General features: G+C 47.0%; 1 protein-coding gene across 3 annotated transcripts in view; it reads left to right on the top strand.

Moving 5' to 3' along the window:
- Window positions 1–6,204: 6,204 nt before the first annotated feature.
- Window positions 6,205–18,816, top strand: part of IRAK2 (interleukin 1 receptor associated kinase 2) — a 62,682-nt gene continuing 50,070 nt past the window's right edge. For 2 of the 3 annotated variants that reach the window (XM_072785153.1, XM_072785152.1), the window contains exons 1-2: window positions 6,207–6,404; window positions 15,071–15,253. In XM_072785153.1, the coding sequence (XP_072641254.1) occupies window positions 6,311–6,404; window positions 15,071–15,253 (277 nt within the window). In that variant the 5' untranslated portion in view covers window positions 6,207–6,310. Of the gene's footprint in view, window positions 6,405–15,070; window positions 15,254–18,816 lie in introns of all 3 variants that reach the window. The other variant, XM_072785154.1, reaches the window with a different exon arrangement.

Below are 18,816 nucleotides of genomic sequence, written 5' to 3'. Positions count from 1 at the left end.
GCTCCACCCTGAGCATGGAGCTTACTTAAAAACAACAACAACAAGGAGATACCAATATACAACCTAGTAGAGTGGCCAAAATCTGAAAGATGGCCAACAAATGCTGCCCAGGATGCCGAGCAACATGAATTCTCACTGCTGGTGGGAATGCAAAATGGTACAGCCACTTTGGAAGACAGGTTGGCAGTTCCTTACAAAAGTAAACATTCTCTTATATATTCCAGTAATCATGCTCCTTGATACCCGAAGGAATTAAAAACCTTGGGTATTTATAGCAGCTTCATTCATAATTGCCAAAACTTAGAAGGAACCAAGGTGTCCTATGGTAGGTGAATGGGTAAATAAACTAGTTCCAGGTTCTGAATGACAGCACTAAAAAGAAATGAGCTGTCAAGCATGAAAGGACATGGAGGAAACTTTAACGCATATTACTAAGTGAAAGAAGCCAATCTAAAAGGTCACACGGTATATGATTTCAGCTGTATGACACTGTGGAAAAGGCCAAACTATGGAGTCAAAAGATAATGGTTGCCAGGGTATGGAGTGGAGAGTGGGATGAATAGGTGGAGCATGGGGCTTTTTGGACAATAAAACTCTTCTGTATGATACTATAATATATGTGAGTTTTTACAGCATGGAATATACAACAAAAAGGAGGAACCCTAAAGTAAACTATGGACTTGGGGTGATACGGGTGTGTCAGGGAAGGTTCATCACTTGAAACAAATGTGCCACTTTGGTAGGGACATTAATCATGGGGGAAGCTTTGCATTTGTGGGGGTGGGAGGTATATGTGAAATCCCTGTACCTTCCTCTCAATTATGCTGTGATCTTAAAGTCTATTTTAAAAAAAAGAACCAAAAATGGTAAGTGGTTTCTATTTTACCAGCGCGTATACTGAGCAGGTGATAAAAGGACAGGCTCTGTCCTAGAAATCAACACACTAAGGGTATGAAATAGGTATTAGTGTTTTGCACTCTTGACAAGTGAGCACCAATGTGAACTTTTCAGTTACTTTCACACGAGGTTTCTGTATGCATCCCATTCTTAGCACCTCACTCTACCCTATGCCAGTCACTGGGCTGCCTGATATCCCTTCAATATTTCCCTTTTCTGTCAACACACCTAAACTCCTTGCCCCAGCAAAACATTTCCCTGGAGCTTCCCCTCGCCACACATACACAGTAACCCACTGGTAAATGATCTATGGGATCTGACACGATCTCCAGGTAGACATTGTTTTTTTTTTTTTTTTTTTTAATTTTTATTTATTTATGATAGTCACAGAGAGAGAGGCGCAGAGACACAGGCAGAGGGAGAAGCAGGCTCCATGCACCGGGAGCCCGACATGGGACTTGATCCCAGGTCTCCAGGATCGCGCCCTGGGCCAAAGGCAGGCGCCAAACCGCTGCGCCACCCAGGGATCCCCAGGTAGACATTGTTAGAAGTAAGTTTAGCTGTAGGACACCTAGCTGGTGTTGCAGAGAATTGGTTGTGGGGAATCGCTCCCCCTGCCCCAACATTTGGTGGCCAGAAGTGTCAAAAGTTAAGTGTTCTGTGTAAAAGGAAAGGAAAAACATACAGGAGAAGGGAGAACTGGGTTTTTTCCTACACAGGAGGAGGAGAGGCTAGGACTGGGTTTTTAAATTCACCCTGTGAAAATTAGTGGAAGGAAAACTCACAAAAGTGGAGTCAGGAGGCCAGCAGGGGGCGATCTCATGCCCTCTCACTCCTTAGTTGTAGACCCCTCCCACCCCCAACAGGAAGACAAGGACCATGCAGGTGGACACTACTATCCCAGTTGCAGGAAAAAAGATTTCCTCTTCTCCCAGCAACAGCTCAGCCAGTGAGACAATTCAGCCAATGAAAAGCCACTATGCTATGAACTCCCAGTTTGCTCTAATGGACTTCGTTTATAACAGCAATCCCAACTCCCCTCTTTCCTCTGTAAAAGAGCCTTCCTGTTTTTTGTTCCATGACTTGCCTATGGTTTTGTAGTAGCTTGTGTGTCCTGAATCGCAATTCTCTGCTATTCCCGAATAAACCCATTTTTGCTGATAAAATAATTGACAGTTTTATTTTTAAGGTTAGCCACATTTTTTTTTTTTTTTTTTTTTTTGGACAGTGATCATGTCCTATAGAAAAAACAAAGATTTTTTTATACATGAGAGACAGAGAGGCAGAGACAGGCCGAGGGAATCCATGGAGCCCGATGTGGGACTCCATCCCAGGAACTTGAGCCAAAGGCAGATGCTCAACCGCTAAGCTACACAGGCATCCCGAAGATATTTTTATTAGGAAGAAAATATATGTACAAAATACACACAGACGCTTTATTAATCCTCTATCATCAGTCTTCTTTCTCATCCCAACTTCCTGATAAAATACTGGTTCTTAGCTCTGTGCATGATTGGAATTACCATGAAGCTTTTTATTTTATTTTTTAAAGATTATTTATTTATTTATTTATTTATTTAGATTTATTTATTTAAGAGAGAGAGAGAGCCTGCATGTATGCACCAGTGGGGGGGGGGGGGATTGCCGAGGGAGAAGGAGAGAGAATCCCTAGCAGGCTCCCCGCTGAGATAAGAACCCCCTGGTGGGCCTTCATCTGCTAACCTGAGATCGTTATGGGGGTGGGAGCCAGAATCAAGAGTCTTGCTCTACTCGCTGAGCCACCCAGGTGGCCCAACCTGGGAAGCTTTTTAAAATGCTAGTGCCTGAGCCCTGGCCCAGCTCCACCCACAATTGAGTCTGGATCTGTGGAGATCAGGCTGGGCACGTGTAGCTTGTTAAAGCTCCCTAGGTAATTCTAATATGCAGCCAGAGTGCTTTCCACAGACTATAATTTCAAGGAAATTAAATGTGAATAGGTCAAAATGACATAACTACATAACTAATTACATTCACCCTCAATAATTGTCTCTGATTGTGGTGGGGAGGGTGTTGGCCATGGAAAGCAGCTAATTAAGAGAAGAAATGAACTGTGCAGGATCAAAGGAAATTTCTTTGTGGTGAGGCAGTATACTAGAGTAGAAAGAACACTTCCTTTGGAGACAAATTTGGGTTGAATCCTGTCAGCCAATTGGATTGACACCTCAGTTTTCTCATCTGTAGAATGGGAACAATAATCCTGCTTTGTAGGGTTGTTGTGAGCATCCCAGATAGTGTATGCTAAATGCTTGGTAGGTGAGCAGCAGCTCTATTAATTAGTAATAAGGATCTTACTTTGAAGAATTTATTATAAAGAATGGGGACCATGATGTCTCCCTAAGATGATCTGATCAGGCCCTGAACTTCTTAGGCCTTTTCGGAGGAGAAAACACTAGGTCTCAGATTCCAAGCCCTGAGGATGGGGTGAGAAAGAAACTTGCCAAGAGCCCAAAGAGCAGACAGAGAAGTTGTAGGGACTTGTCCATCCTGGACTGGCCAAGGCTGAATGCAGATCTCCTGAGACCTCAAAGCCCCATCAAGGAGAAGAGACCCCATGGCACTAATAATGCTAAAAGACAGATGCTCTGTGCTTGCAGAAGTAAGGGAGAAGCAGGCAGAGAACTCTGCAAGTAAAAAAAATGAAAGAAGAGGATGTTTGCCCTGGGATGTAATTGCTTTCCCCTTCAACTCCACCTTCCACCACTGCTGAAACATGAGACTTCCCCTGCAAAACAGTCACAGAACACTGAAATAGGCCCCGATTTCAACATCAAAGGGGTGGACTCACATACAAGCAACCCTTTATTTTTTTTATTTTTTAAAAGATTTTATTTATTCATGAGAGACACAGAAAGAGGCAGAAACACAGGCATAGGGAGAAGCAGGCTCCCTGTGGGGAGCCAATATGGGACTCCATCCCAGACCCCCGGATCATGTCCTGAGCCAAAGGCAGATGCTCAACCACTGAGCCACCCAGGTGTCCCACAAGCAACCCTTTACTGGGCTAAATACTTCACAGTTTAACCCAAGCATTTGGAGGTCCATGTAAGCTTCATACCAATCCTTCAAAGTAGTTAGGGCAGGATATCCAGTTTACAAAACAGAAAACTGAAGGTTTCCTCAAGGATGAAGAGTCCGTGAATGAACTTAGATCTCAGATCCTGATAGAATTTGAAGGCAATGGATGCCTTTTTCTTTTCTTTTCTTTTCTTTTTACTTTCTTTTAAAAATGAGTTTGATGTCCTTTGATCCTTTGTCCTTTGATGGATCGCAGGAGCACTTTTGGTGGAGCTTTTTTCAATATGGCAGCTAACATTTTACGCCTATTCTCTGTGCAGGAAAGACTGGGTAGTAGACATTCCATATGGGCTGTATAAACTGATTTAATCAATTTCCCTAGCGCATGACTCTAGGGAATAGAAATAACTAGTGCCATTTTACAGATGTGGAAAGCAAGGTTTGAAAAGTGAAATGGGCTGTCCAGGGTCACAAAGCCTGTTGGTGGCAGAACCAGGACGTGCTCCCAGGACTTCCCACTTTCATTTCAGTTTCCTTCTGTAGCCATACTTCTTAGCTGATGTTTATGGCCACAAAATATAACTCTAGTTTATCTGCCCTCAGTGACATTGCCTAATCTTTTGGAACCCCTTTATTTCTGTGGGGAAAGAAAAGGGATAATACTATCTATAGCATAGGCTTATGAGAATTACAGAAAATAATTTATGAAAAGCACATTGTAGGTGTAGGTAAATGGTAGTTATTATAATAAAGAGGCAGTTTGTAGCCAGTGGTCAGACTGTTTGGGTTCAAATCCCAGCTCTGTCACTTGTACCTGTATGATGTTAGGCAAGTTACTCAACCTCTCTGTGCTTTTGTGCTTAGGGTTCCTCATCTGTAGAATGGGGGTAATAACCACACCTATCTAATAGGGTCATTGTAAGGAGTAGGAATAACCCAGGTGAAGTCTACACATGGTAAATGATCAATAAGTACCAGCCATTTTAAAAAATTTTATTTATTAGAGAGAGAGAGAGGCAGAGACACAGGCAGAGGGAGAAGCAGGCTCCACGTAGGGAGCCCTACGCGGGACTCGATCCTGGGACCCCAGGATCACACCCTGGGCTGAAGGCGGCGCCAAACCGCTGAACCACCCGGGCTGCCTAGCACCAGCCATTATTAGTACAAGTTCTCTTCCTATCCTATTTAATAATTCAATTTGCCCTGAAGTCTCTCTTATTCTGTTTTCCCTCATTAAGATTTATTGCCTTTTAAGATAAGAACGCAATGAACCACCCCTACTCCTACTCTTTTTCATCACACTCTGCTTTTTTTTTTTTTTTTAAGATTTATTTATTTTGGAGAGAGAGCATGTAAGAGCAGGAGGGGCAGAAGGAGAGGGAGAGGGAGAGAGAAAGAAAGAGAGAGAGAATCCTCAAGCAGACTCCACACTGAACGGGAGCCAGAATTGGGCTCCATCTCATGACACTGAGATAACAGCTGCAGCCGAAACCAAGAGCTGGAAGCTTAATGACTGCACCCTCCAGGCGCCCCCATCACACTCTGCTTTTATTCTGGAATGTTACCTATATTCTTCTATAGTGCTAAGTTATTTACTGCTTATTGCCTGTTGCCCTGCAGGGCACGGATTTTGTCCTTTTTTCCTCAGAGATATTCTGGGCAGTGCCTGGCATGTAGTAGCTGCTCAATAAATGTTAGCCGTTATTATGATAAGGTCCATTTTGACTATTTAACAGACCTCCCGCTGCTCGCTCTGAGTTCCTAATACCCCTTAACCACCTTTCCTTCTTTTGTGCAATAGCACTTAACACCATTTAACACACCACCTAACTTGTTAGGTACTTTCATTACTTAGAGCTAGTTTTCTTCCCCCCACCATCTAGATTGTAAGTCCCATGAAAACAAGGAAGTTTGTAGGTTTTCTCCACTAATGTACCTCCAACACCTTGAACACCTTGCCTGGCATATAGTAGGTGATTAATAGAGTATTTGTTGAATGAATTATATGTGGCAGAGCGCCAAAAGCACTGGGCCTGGGGTCAGAAGACCTGCTGGGACTGCCACTGAACTCTTCCGTGTGTCCTTAAACGCGTTGCCCCCGCCCCAGCCCACCCTGCGCCTCAGTTTCCCCTCGCGGCTCAGACGCGGTTCCGCAGCGGCTCCAGCTGGGCGGCGTCGTGCCGCGCGCGGCCGCTGGGGGGCGGTGGTGCCCGGCGCCCGGCCCCGCCCACTTCCCGGGAGGCGGCGGCTGGGGGCCCCGCCCGGTGGGCCCCGCCCGCTCGCGGAGTAGAGGAGCCGGGTGTCCCCCGCGGCGGCCCCAGTCGCCCTGGCGCCTGCCCGCCGGCCCCGGAGCCCAGCCATGTCCTGCTACATCTACCAGCTGCCCGCCTGGGTGCTGGACGACCTGTGCCGCAACATGGACACGCTCAGCGAGTGGGACTGGATGCAGTTCGGTGAGTGGGGGTGGGGGTGGGGACGGGGACCGGGACGGGGACGGGGACCGGGACGGGGACGGGAACGGGGACCGGGACGGGGACAGAGACGGGGACCGGGGCGGGGACGGGGACCCCGCCGCTAACCCCCTGCCCACCTCTGTGTACGCGGGTCCCTTCCCGCCCCGGGTCTCGCTGTGTGTCCTCGGGCCGCCCCCGCCCCCCCTCCACGGGACCGTCCGGCAGGCGGCAGGTGATCTTGGGAGGTTTCTGGGGTAGTGGCTTTGCTGCCTACCGAAGCCCACCGTAATAAGCTTCAGTTACGCGCGGGAGTCCCGCCCCGACCGGGGCACGGACGCGGGTCACCTCGCTGAGGTCCCGCAAGGGCCTGTAAAGTGCGTTTTTCTCCTGTCCCGTCGTACAGCCGGGGAAGCGGAGTGAGGGAGGTGGAGTAACTTGCCTGCGGCCGTCACGTTGCTAAGGGGCAGGGTGGGATTTGAACCCTGGAGTCTGACTCCACCAGGGCGTCCGGACTCTTGGGGTCTGGCTGATTTATTTGAGCGAGCGAGTGAGCGAGCGCACTAGCAGAGGTAGTGGCGGGGGCGGGGAGAAGCAGGCTCCCCACTGAGCAGGGAGCCAGATGTGGGACTCGATCCCAGACCCAGCCGAAGGCAGAAGCTCACCCCACTGAGCCAGCCTGGCGCCCCTGCTGTGTGTGTTTGTTTGTTTGCACCTGCTGACCTGCAGGGAGTGCCTGGCATCTGGGTGGACGCCGCCAGAGTGGACCTTGGGTTCCCAAGCAGAGGTCTGCCTTCCAGGCTCCACCTCCTCCCAGTTAGTGACTTTGGACGAATTGCTTAATCTCTCTGAGCCTCAGTTTCTTAATCTGTGAACTGGAGGTTCTTGTGAGTAATTAAAACTATATAAGAGGCACCTGACACTTAAGTGCCAGATTCTAGTAAGTAACAAGGAAGTATTAACAATGATTATTTTTACGTTTGAGGTCAGTGTAACTGGTGCCACTTAATTTTAAAAATAATCTAGTTTCTTTCAAATTTAGTTTATGATATGCATATGTATGTACTCCTGTATATACAGGAGTATGTAATATATACATACAGTATATGATATATATATATACAGTTAAAAATAGTAAAATGAATATGTATGTGTTATCCATCCAGTTTCAGCAAATAATATACATTTTAATCTAGTGGTTCTCAACCAGGGTGATTTTGCTCCCAAGGGAAAAATGTCTGGAGACCTTTTGGTTGTCCCCACTCGGGGCGTGTAGTGAGTAAAGGCCAGGGATTTTGCTAAACATCCTATGATGCACAGGACAGTCCTCTCTGCATAGAATTATCTGGCCCAAAGTGTCAGTAGTGCTCAGATTCAGAAACTCTGTTTTAAACTAGTAACAAAAATAATATACGCTTATTGAAATATGCTGTGGGAAACAAAGATTAGTTCAAATTCCACCACTCAGGGATAACCATTCTTATTTGGATGCCAGTAGTATTAATAATGATAATAATAATGAACAGCATCAACAACAGCTGACACTTACTGGCTTCTTAATGTGTGCTAGCAGAGTGCTATATGGTTTATACTGTCTAGTATATAACAATAAACATGTGCATATATTTTTCACAAATTCTATCATTTTTTACATTCTAATAGCTTGTATTTTTTTCCACTTGAAATACCTTTTTTTCTCCTTGCCAAGCAGTGTTCTTTTTCTTTTTTAAAAATATTTATTTATTCATGAAAGACACGCAGAGAGAGAGAGAGAGAGAGAGAGAGAGAGAGGCAGAGACACAAGCAGAGGGAGAAGCAGGCTTCATGCAGGGAGCCCAATGTGGGACTTGATCCCGGGACTCCAGAATCACACCCTGGGCTGAAGGCCGGTGCTAAACCGCTGAGCCACCCAGGGATCCCCATCAAGCAGTGTTCTTTAGCAACATGGATTTAGGTTTTTATTTTTAGCATTTATTTTATTATTATTTTTTTTAGCATTTATTTTTGTTGACGATTTTTTTTTAATTTTTATTTATTTATGATAGTCACACACAGAGAGAGAGAGAGAGGCAGAGACATAGGCAGAGGGAGAAGCAGGCTCCATGCACCGGGAACCCAACGTGGGATTCGATCCCGGGTCTCCAGGACCGTGCCCTGTGCCAAAGGCAGGCGCCAAACCGCTGCGCCACCCAGGGATCCCTGTTGGCGATTTTTAATGGAAAGAAGCAACAAATGCATTTACAAATGTAAATGATATGCCACAGGTAGAGAGGAAGGTAAATGTCTTTCTTCTTCCTGGTCTTCAGCCTCCCGGTCCACTTCCCAGAGGCAGTTACTGATAACACGTCAGGGCACCTCTGAGAATGCCTTTTGCCACCTGGTTTTCTAGACTGCACCATGCTCCTTTGCTCTGATGACCTGTGACTTATCTACTTTGAATGTTTCCTGGGCAGTGGACCAATTTTGTGTAAGAGATTCCCTCTAGTACTTTTTTTCCCTCATGTTGGCCTTGACTGTAAACACTAGAGCAACTTCTGTTCCTAAGATACTTAGAAGGCACCCCTGTGACTTTTTAAAAGTGGCTTTATTAAGATATAATCCACACACCATACAGTTCACCCATTTAAAGTGTACAATTCAGTGGCTTTTAGTATAGGTAGTGTTGTATTTCCATCTCTACAGTCAGTCTTGGAACACTTTCACAACCCACAAAGAAACCCTGTATAACTTCATTGTCACCCCCAACATTCCCACCTTTCATTTTCCTCAGCTTTAGGCATTGCCTATTCTGGACATTTCACATAAATGGAATCCTATAATATGCATTCCTTTGTGATTGGCTTCTTTCATATGGCATTAGTTTTCCAGTTTCATCCATGTCATTCCATGTATCCGTGCATAATTTCTTTTTATTACTGAATAAATACTGCCCTGGATGGGTGGACAGCTGATGAACGTTTGGGTTCTTTCCACTTCTTGGCTGTTATGAATAAAGCTCCTGTGCACATTTGTGTACAAGTTTTTACGTAGATGCATGTTTTCATTTCCGTTGGGTAGTCACTTAGGAATGGAATTACTGAGTCATAGGATAACTCTATAACATTTTGAGGAAGTGCCAGACCATCCTCCACATTGACTGCACTAATTTACATTCCCCCCAGCAGTGTATGAGGGTTCCAATTTCTTAGTATCCTCCCCGACACTTGTTATTGTCTGTCTTTTCAATTATAGCCATCTGAGCAGGCGTGAAGTGGCATCTCACTGTAGTTTTGATTTGCGTTTCCCTCATGACTAATGATGTTGAGTATCTTTAATGTGCTTATTGGCCCTGTGTACATCCTCTTTGGGGAATACCTCTGACTTTTTAAGCCCCAGAGACACCAGAATTGCTCAAACTCTTCAAAGACTTCCAACTGTCTTTTGGGATATAATCCAGACTCCACCTGGCCTTCCCAATCTGTCACAATCTGACCACACTGATTTCTGATCTCTTTTCCTTCCACACCCACTCTTGCTTACCCAGTTCCAGCCACACTGGCCTCCTTGGTCCAGACTCAGGGCCTTTGCACTTGCTACTCCCTCTGTCTGGGACATTCATCTTCCAGTGTTCGCCGTGGCTGGCTTTCTAATCTGCATTAGATTCCTCTTGCTGCTGTAACAAATTACCACAAATTTAATGGCTTAAAAACAGCACACATTTATCATGTTACAGTTCTGGAGGTCAGAAGTCCTAAAATCAAGCTGTCAACAGGGTTGCATTCCTTTTGGGTGCTCTAGGGGAGGATCCATTTTCTTGCCTAAGTTTTTCAGCTTCTAAAGATTTTATTTATTCATGAGAGACACACACAGAGAGAGGCAGACACAGGCAGAGAGAGAAGCAGGCTCCCTATGAGGAGCCTGATGCAGGACTTGATCCCAGGACCACAGGATCACGACCTGAGCTAAAGGCAGATACTGAACCGTTGAGCCACCCAAGTGCCCCAAATTTGCAGCTTCTAGAGGCTGCCTGCAACGCTTGATTCAGGGCCCCTCCCTCCACCTTCAAAGCCAACCATATAGCATTTTCAAGACTCTTTCTGACCTCTGCTTCTGTTGTCATATCACCTTTGAATCTGAGACTGCTGCCTCCCTATTATAAGGACCCTTGTGATTATATAGGCCCACTCAGGTAATTCAGGCTAATAATTTCTCAGAACCTTTAATGTAAGCCCATCTGCAAGGTCCTTCTTGTCATGAAAGGTCCCGTAATCACAGGTTTTGGAGTTTGGAATACTGACTTTGGAGGTCCATAGTTCTTCAGGTCTTGGATCTTACTTCACCTTTATTCCAGAGGTGAATACCCTGCCCCCTGCTACTGTCTGTTTTATTTCTACTCTTCCACCTAACATATTTTGATATTACCTTGTTCATTATTTATTTATGTCTCTCTCTCCCTGGAGAATGAAAGCACTGTGAGGACAGGGATTTCACCCCTCTAGTTCAGGCCTGTGTTCCCAGAGCCTAGCACCGTGCCTGGCCAGTGGGCAGACACTGAGGAACCACTTGAATAGATGATGAGCTGAAGGATGTGGGAATGGTGGGGCAGTGGGGGAATGTGCACTTCTTACCCCACCGAGATGGCTTTGAGCCTATGGTCAGCCAGCTTTCTGTGTTGGGTTGGAGCTTGCTGGGCTGGGAGTCAGCCAGGCCCCCCATTTAGCCGCTCCTTGTCAAGCCACAACACTGTCTGGCTTCCTCATCACCAGAACTGGTGATTGCCATTGTCTTTCCATCTCTAAAGAGTCTCTGCTTCTGCGAGCTAGCTAGCTAGCTAGCTAGCTAGCTATTTATTTATTTATTTATTTATTTATTTATAGATTTTATTTATTCACGAGAGACACAGAGAGAGAATAAGAGAGGCAGAGACATAGGCAGAGGGAGAAGCAGGCTCCATGCAGGGAGCCTGATGTGGGACTCGATCCCGGGACTCCAGGATCATGCCCTGGGCCGAAGGCAGGTGCTAAACCCACTGAGCCACTCAGGGATCCCCCTTCTGTGAGCTATTTAGAAAAGAGAGTCCCTTTGGGCAGATTGTGGTACTAGGGCGTGGGAGGAAGGAAGATCCTTCTTCAAGGGATCTAGAAAATCACATGGCCCGCATATGCGTGCTCTTTGGATCTGACAATTGTTGGCAGATATTTTGGCTGCTTCCTGTTCATTTTCTATGATTATAGCGGTATCTATTTTTGCCCTTGGGGGAAAACAGGCTTCTTACAGCTTCCTCCAGGTGTATTCCAAGGGAGTATGGAGGCAGGGGTTCCTTTGTTGGACTGTTCCCCACCTTGCTCACTCATGCATGTGCTAGCTTTTGTGCATAGCCCTGCTTTGTCCCTGTCCAGCTGTGTGATTATGGTCAAGTGTCTGCCTCTCTCTCAGCCTTTCATTTCCTCCTCTATCAAATAGCGGTGAGTCACCAAGAGACTTAGGGGCAGGTTGTGTGGAAGTTCCCTAGTGTTTTTCTCTTTCTCTTAGCCAGGGAGGAGTCACATCACTCCTGATGAGGGTCATTTGACCCTAAGCTGGGTCATTTCAGGAGGCTGTGTCATGTGTGGTCCAGAAGGTTATGAACATGGCAAGATTTTCTATTCTCAGGTGAACTCCTATGGGATTCTGGGACTCAGACCTGGAGGGATGTCCCACATAGTGATAACCATAGGGGACGAAAACACGTTTTCATAGAGTGTAGCTGGTTTAATGAGTACAGCTCACACTTATATGACATTTTCTATGTCCAAAGCACTATTCCAAGTACATCTGTGTATGTAACTAATCTGAGCCTCGCGACAGCTTCTGAGGCAGGTGTGGCTGTTATCCTCATTTGCAGATAAGGAAACTGAGGCACAGGGAGGGAGGAAGGGCTTTCCCCAAGTACACAGCAAGTGAGTAGCAGAATAGGATTTGAACCCAGGCCTCAGAATCCAAAATCTAGGCCCTGACCCACCATTGTACTATCCTGCTGATAGAAGTATGTATTTTTATTTTTATTTATTTATTTTAAACATTTTTAATTTAAATTTTTTTATTTTTTAAAGATTTTATTTATTTATTCATGAGAGACACACAGAAAGAGGCAGAGACATAGACAGAGGGAGAAGCAGACTCACCACAGGGAGCCCAATGTGGGACTTGATCCCAAGACCCCAGAATCACGCCCTGAGCCAAAGGCAGACACTCAACCACCGGGCCACCCAGGCATCCCTGAAGCATATGCATATATATATATGTGTGTGTATATATATATATATATATACATATATATATACATATATATATATATATTTAAAGATTTATTTATTTATTCATGAGAGACACAGACTGAGAGAGAGAAGCAGAGACACAGGCAGAGGGAGAAGCAGGCTCCTTGCACAGAGCCCAATGTGGGACCCAATCCTGGATCTCGGGATCACAACCTGAGCCTAAGGCAGACACTCAACCACTGAGCCACCCAGGCGTCCCTGAAGCAAATATTTTTATATCAGTAGAAAAAGCTGGAAGATTACCAGCAAATGTATGAGCAGTGCTTTTCTTGGGTTCATCCAAGTGAGATGATCACAGAGACTTTCATTTTGTTCCATTAGCCAAAATCTTCTATCATCAGCAGGTATTTCCTATGTGTGTTGAGTCCAGAGCTAGGAACATCATAGGGTCCGTGGCAGTGACTCATTCCACTAAGATATGTGTCTTGTCTTGACCCTGTTCTAAGGGTCTGGTTAAATGTTGATAGGTTGACACTGGAAGCTATGTCACTGTCACAGGAGTGTGAGAACGACAAGGCACCTTGGGGCTTAGTTCCTACTTGGGTGGTGGCACCTGTAAGGAAGCTCATCCCACAGAACTGTGGGTGGAACATCACACTAGGGCTTCTCTTTTTCCCATTACATCATGCTGCCTCTGAAGAGTGGGCGGTGTGCCAGTGAGCAGCTTGGTGTGCAGGGAAGGGGTGCAGGGAGAGGGTGCGGGGGAGCTGTTCCTTCCTCTTTCCTCCGCTCTTTTCTCTCAGCTTTTGGAAGCAGCTCCTGACCCAGCTAACATCATTTCCCACTGACCAGGAATCTGGCCTGGGGTTTCCAGTGACTAAAGTTGCCACTGAGAACTTTCCATCCCTAACAGGCTTTCTCTCTTCAGGAGGCTGTCTCAATCTTCCTCCTTCCCCTAGAGAGAGGGGATTGTGCAATGTGATCATGTCACTCCCTGAGCTCTGAGCCAGGGCTCAGAGCTTCTGTGGCTCTTAGGATTGAGTCCAAACTCTATGGCCTGGACTTCGAGGTCCTTTGTAATGTAGTCCTGGGCCTCATCTCTTGCCTCCCCTTCCCCACTCAGTTCACTTATGTTTGTATTTTTCAAACAGGAATCTCCATGGGATTCTGGTTTACTCACTACAGTATCTCTAAAGCTTGTGACAGGCTGAGAGCACAGAATGAATGAACAAACGAACGAATGAATGGCTTAATGTTCACATGGATTCCGCTTCCATAGCTTCTGAAATTCTAGATCTGAAGTGTGATTATTTTATTCCTAGTTAAGAAGAAAAAAACAAAGCTTCCTTCACTGTAGTAAATTCAGCAGAATACATGTAACCATTCAAAATGCTGTTTGTGAAGAGTTTGTAAGGACCCGGAAAGTGCTTACCTGTAATATCAGTAAATGAGGGCAGGATGCAAGATCTTACAGGCCAGCAGCAACTGCATCTAGGACTGCTCCTCTGCAGAGGGGTGGGTAGAGTTTTGGAAAGGGAAAGTACCCTAGTGAGAGGCTGTGTAACTTGTTGTATTGGTGTTTTCCTCCCTTCATTTTCCAAGGTTTCTTTGGTGAGTAACCATTAATTTTATAATGAAAGATGCAAAAGAATGCTTTATATTTCATATTGCCAGTGGCAGCCCCCTGCAAATTTGGTAGTATTTCAGAGTTGGCAAAGTGCTTTTAGATGCGTGGGCTCTCTTGATCCCTGGACCAGTTCTGTGAGGATGCTGGGCCATGGGTTCCCTTGTGAGTTTGTTCATTTGTTTGTTCCTTCGTTCATTCTTTCATTTTCCCTTGCCAGGCCTGGGACTTAGGGTGGGGAGAATGAGATGCCCAGGGCCGAATTTAAGGAGGCACCTACTCTCCAGCTTCTGAGAGTGCAGGATCAGGTCTGAGGGTGAGCACCTTCTTAAATTTTCCCACCTGAATAGCTCCTTTGCCTCACCCTGGTCCAGGCCTTGCCTTCACTCTATACCAGGTGCTGTTCTCCTTTCTGGGGATCTAAGAGTGGACAGAATGGATAAAACTCTGTCACATGGAGCTTCTGTTCTGGGAAGGAGGCAAGAGAAGTTCCATTACTTCCCCTCCTTATGGTCGAGGAAACTGAGGCTCGAGCTGGTGAAGTGCCTTGCCCAAAACAAATAAACAACTAAAGCTCAAAGCCCCTGATCTTTCTGTCCTGTCGTGTGCGGCTGTGAAGGTGATATTCACACTCAAGTGTAGTTGGTGTGCCCCGTCCCATGAGTATCAAGTGGAATCAGCACTATAACTTGGGCTGCCAGCTAAAGGTGGCAGGTGTGATGGAGGGTGAGTGAGAAGATACTGCAGACAAAGCCTGCTGGTCTGATGACCTCTCTGATGCTAAGCAGAGCCTCTTGCTTGCCTTCCAGCCTCCTATGTGATCACAGACCTGACCCAGCTGCGGAAGATCAAGTCAATGGAGCGGGTGCAGGGCGTGAGCATCACACGGGAGCTGCTGTGGTGGTGGGGCATGCGGCAGGCCACTGTCCAGCAGCTGGTGGACCTCCTGCGCCGCCTGCAGCTCTACCGCGCAGCCCAGATCATTCTGAACTGTGAGTATCCATGGTGGCCCCATGCAGTTGCCCGGGGGCTGGTTTCTGCATAAGCCATGCCCTCGGCCTGGAAACTTCTTCATCTTGGAAAAAAAATTTAAATGAGAGAACTTACCAGCCAGCTAAGAAAATCCATAATGGTGGTTACCTATGGGAAAGGGGTTATGTGGCCGGGGATCAAAATGTTAGAGAGAGACTTTACTGTAAGTTCCTTTGTACCTTTTAAGCTCTGTTTCTCTCTTCCAAAAATAAATAATGATTTAAAAAAAAAGAGCCATACATAAAAATCCAAGAAAGTCTACGGTAAATATGATTTATTATTTATTTTTTTAGAGGGTGCAGGAAGGGGCAGAGGGAGGGGAAGGGAGAGAGAGAATCATAAGCAGGCTCCATGCCCAGTGCAGAGCCCAGTGTGGGGCTCTGTCTCAGGACCCTGAGATCTTGACCTGAGCTGAGACCAAGAGTCGAAGGCTTAACCAACTGTGCCATCCAGTTGGCAGCACATTCCTTTTTTTTTTTTTTTTTTGCTAGCACATTCTTTTAATAGCTGCATGGTGTTCCTTGGACAGACATGCCCTGATTTATTTACCTCACTCCTAGTGGTAGGTGTTTACATTGCTTCTTATTTCTCTCTCGTACACAGTGTTGTACCTTTAGATGTACGCAGCCTATCTGCACATAAAGTAAGTCTAGCTGGAGAATGATTTTTTTTTTTCAGTGTTGGAATGGCTGGCTGGATTGAAAGTTTGTGTGTATTTTAAGTTTTGATTAATACTGGTATCAGTACTACCAAATTATCCTCCTACCCACTATCACAACAATGGTGGGAACATGATTGCTAGCAGGTAATGATCGCTCCCTACCATGAGAAGTGGCTGTAGGGATCCCTGGGTGGCGCAGCGGTTTAGCGCCTGCCTTTGGCCCAGGGCGCCATCCTGGAGACCCGGGATTGAATCCCACGTTGGGTTCCCACTGCATGGAGCCTGCTTCTCCCTCTGCCTGTGTCTCTGCCTCTCTCTCTCTCTCTCTCTCTCTCTCTCTCTCTCTGTGTGACTATCATAAATAAATAAAATAAAATAAAATCAATTAAAAAAAAAAAGAAGTGGCTGTAAAATTGAAGAACTAGAATTATGTCAAGTACTTGGCATCCAGCCAGTGCTCAGAGGAAGGCAGGGAGGATTATGGTTACTCCCATCTAAGCCCCCCATTCTTCCCATGTCCCCCAGATAGACCCCTTCAGTAGGGGGCAGGGAGCCAGTCTTTTAATAGGTATGTCTGAGTACCGCCCAGTGCCTGGTGCTGTCCTGGTTTCTAGAATACAGTGAGGGGCAAAGTGACAGGTCCTTTGCCCTCTTGGAGGACATAGTCTTATGAAGGTATAGTCTATAGACCAGAAAATAAATTTAAAAATAATGGGTTGGAGGTATCAGGTAGGAGAGCCTCCTAGAACATGTTAATCATGGAAGGGCAGTTGAGGAGGTGAAATTGGAGAAGTGGAAAGAAGACAGCCATGTGAAGAGTTGAGGTAAGAGAGTCCAGGGAGCGCTTGGGGTTGTGGCAGAACCAGCATAAAGCTGGTGTGGGAGGTAGAGAGCCGTACCTTCTGAGCCCCAGAGACCTGTAGAAGACCCTGTGTGTTGTTCTGACCAGGCTTCCTGGGCTCGGAATAGCTGTTGGCTGAACCAACAGACCCAGGTTCAGCACTTGCCTGACTATACCTCAGGCCTTTTGGAATCATGGAGGGCTTCTGGGAGGGGTGTGGTGGGATCTAAACTAAGGTACTGAGGGATGGGGGCTTAGAGGCCTCCACCCTCAGAGATGTCAGGAGAACAAGGGACATTGGGGTGGTCCTGCAGTTGGGGGTTCTAGAGATAAGCCCAAATCAGGCTCTCGGGGGCACCATAGGTGTAGATCACGTTGGGCATAAAAGGCCAGTGGGGTAGCAGGACCATTTCTCCCCCTTAGCCACTTAGCGACTCTCCAGGATTTAGGGTATCTGGGGATACAGGGCTTCTGCACACCCACCAGGTCTCATTAAGTGAAGGACAGTCCCTCCCATGGCAGGATTCCCTGTCTGAGGGCAGGTGGTGGGGAAGATCCCGCTCACATGGCGGAGAGTGACACACCAGTGTGAAACTAGGGCTGCCCTCTGCCCTCCAGCCCCAGCAGTGAAATCTCTCAATTGAGAATGGGGGCAGCCTGGGTGGCTCAGTGGTTTAGCGCCACCTTCAGCCCGGGGCCTGATCCTGGAGACCTGGGATCCAGTCCTGTGTGTCGGGCTCCCTGCATGGAGCCTGCTTCTCCCTCTGCCTGTGCCCCTCTCTCTCTCTCTCTCTCTCTCTCTCTCTCTCTATCTCTTGTGAATAAATAAATAAAATCTTAAAAAAAAAAAAAAAGAATGGGCATGTTTCAAGGCATGGCCACCCCTGCCTCTGCCCCTGTCTGGCAGCTTCCCCAGCTCCCTGTTGTCCTCAGACTGGGGAGGGATGGTCTGCTCAGCCCTCAGCCTTCCCATGCTTCTGGAACTTCCTGAACCCCCTCCCTGCCCCTTCAGCCCTTCTGTCCCGACAGGGTTCCCTTCAGTCCTATTAGACAGCGTCCCTCACCCCCATTCCCTCAAGGCCAGGTAGTCATCCTGGTCAGCTGGGAGTGCCTGGGGAGGGTGGGGGGGTACAAGTAGTCATAGTCAAGTGGTGAGGCAGTGTGGCTCAGCTCTCTGTTGTTAGGTGGGCAGTCTCATGGAAGAGGACAAAGGCGACGGCTGGACCCGGGTCAGGCGGAAACAGGGAGGTGAGGGCTACGTGCCCACCTCCTATCTCCGTGTCACGCTCAACTGAACCCTGCCTTTCCCAGGGCCTCAGTCCCACCTTTGTCTAGTGGCGGTGGGCTGGGTGATGTGTGAACCCCCTCTGGACACTCAGGGTGCCGTAGCCCATTTTCCCCTCACACCTGGCAGCACTTGGGTTGGTTGTTGCGACGGGCGCCTGCCCTGTTTAGCTGTGTGCAGCCCTGGCGTCTCAGCCTCCACAGACCCTCGCACCTGCTAGATGGGGAGAAATGATTAGCACTGAACATGCCCTCAAATATTTTTCACATTCTCAGAGAGTCAATGATAAACCCTGGATGGGCTGGAAAAGAGGAAAGGAGGGAGGGAGCGTTGGAGGGGGAGGGGTACTGCCACTGGGTCAAGGGCAGTCTGAGTCTAGGGGCTCGGGCTTCCAGCCCAGTCAGCTTTGGGGAGAGGGGCCCACACCGAGCCCTGGTTTTGCTTCTGTCCAGCCTCTGGGATGCTGCAGGGGTGTCCCGAGCCCCAAAATTGGCAAAGGCCTCTGATTGGACATATCATTGACATATCATTGACGTCAGAACCTGACTGCTGACTAATCTTGTACATGTTCATAATGATTCGAGGTCGATGAACAATATAGTGCCAAATTTAAAGAAACACAGTCATTGCAGCATGACTGACACTTCGTTTTAAGCTAACAGTGACTGAGCCACTTCTGATGTGCCAGGCACTGAGCTGCCTGCCTGCCTCCCTCCAACAGGTACCCCGAGGTAGG

The sequence above is a fragment of the Canis lupus genome, chromosome 19, assembly GCF_048164855.1.
Source record: "Canis lupus baileyi chromosome 19, mCanLup2.hap1, whole genome shotgun sequence".
Taxonomy (NCBI): domain Eukaryota; kingdom Metazoa; phylum Chordata; class Mammalia; order Carnivora; family Canidae; genus Canis; species Canis lupus.
Note: the sequence above shows the minus strand (reverse complement) of the source record. Positions and strands in the feature narration are given on the sequence as shown.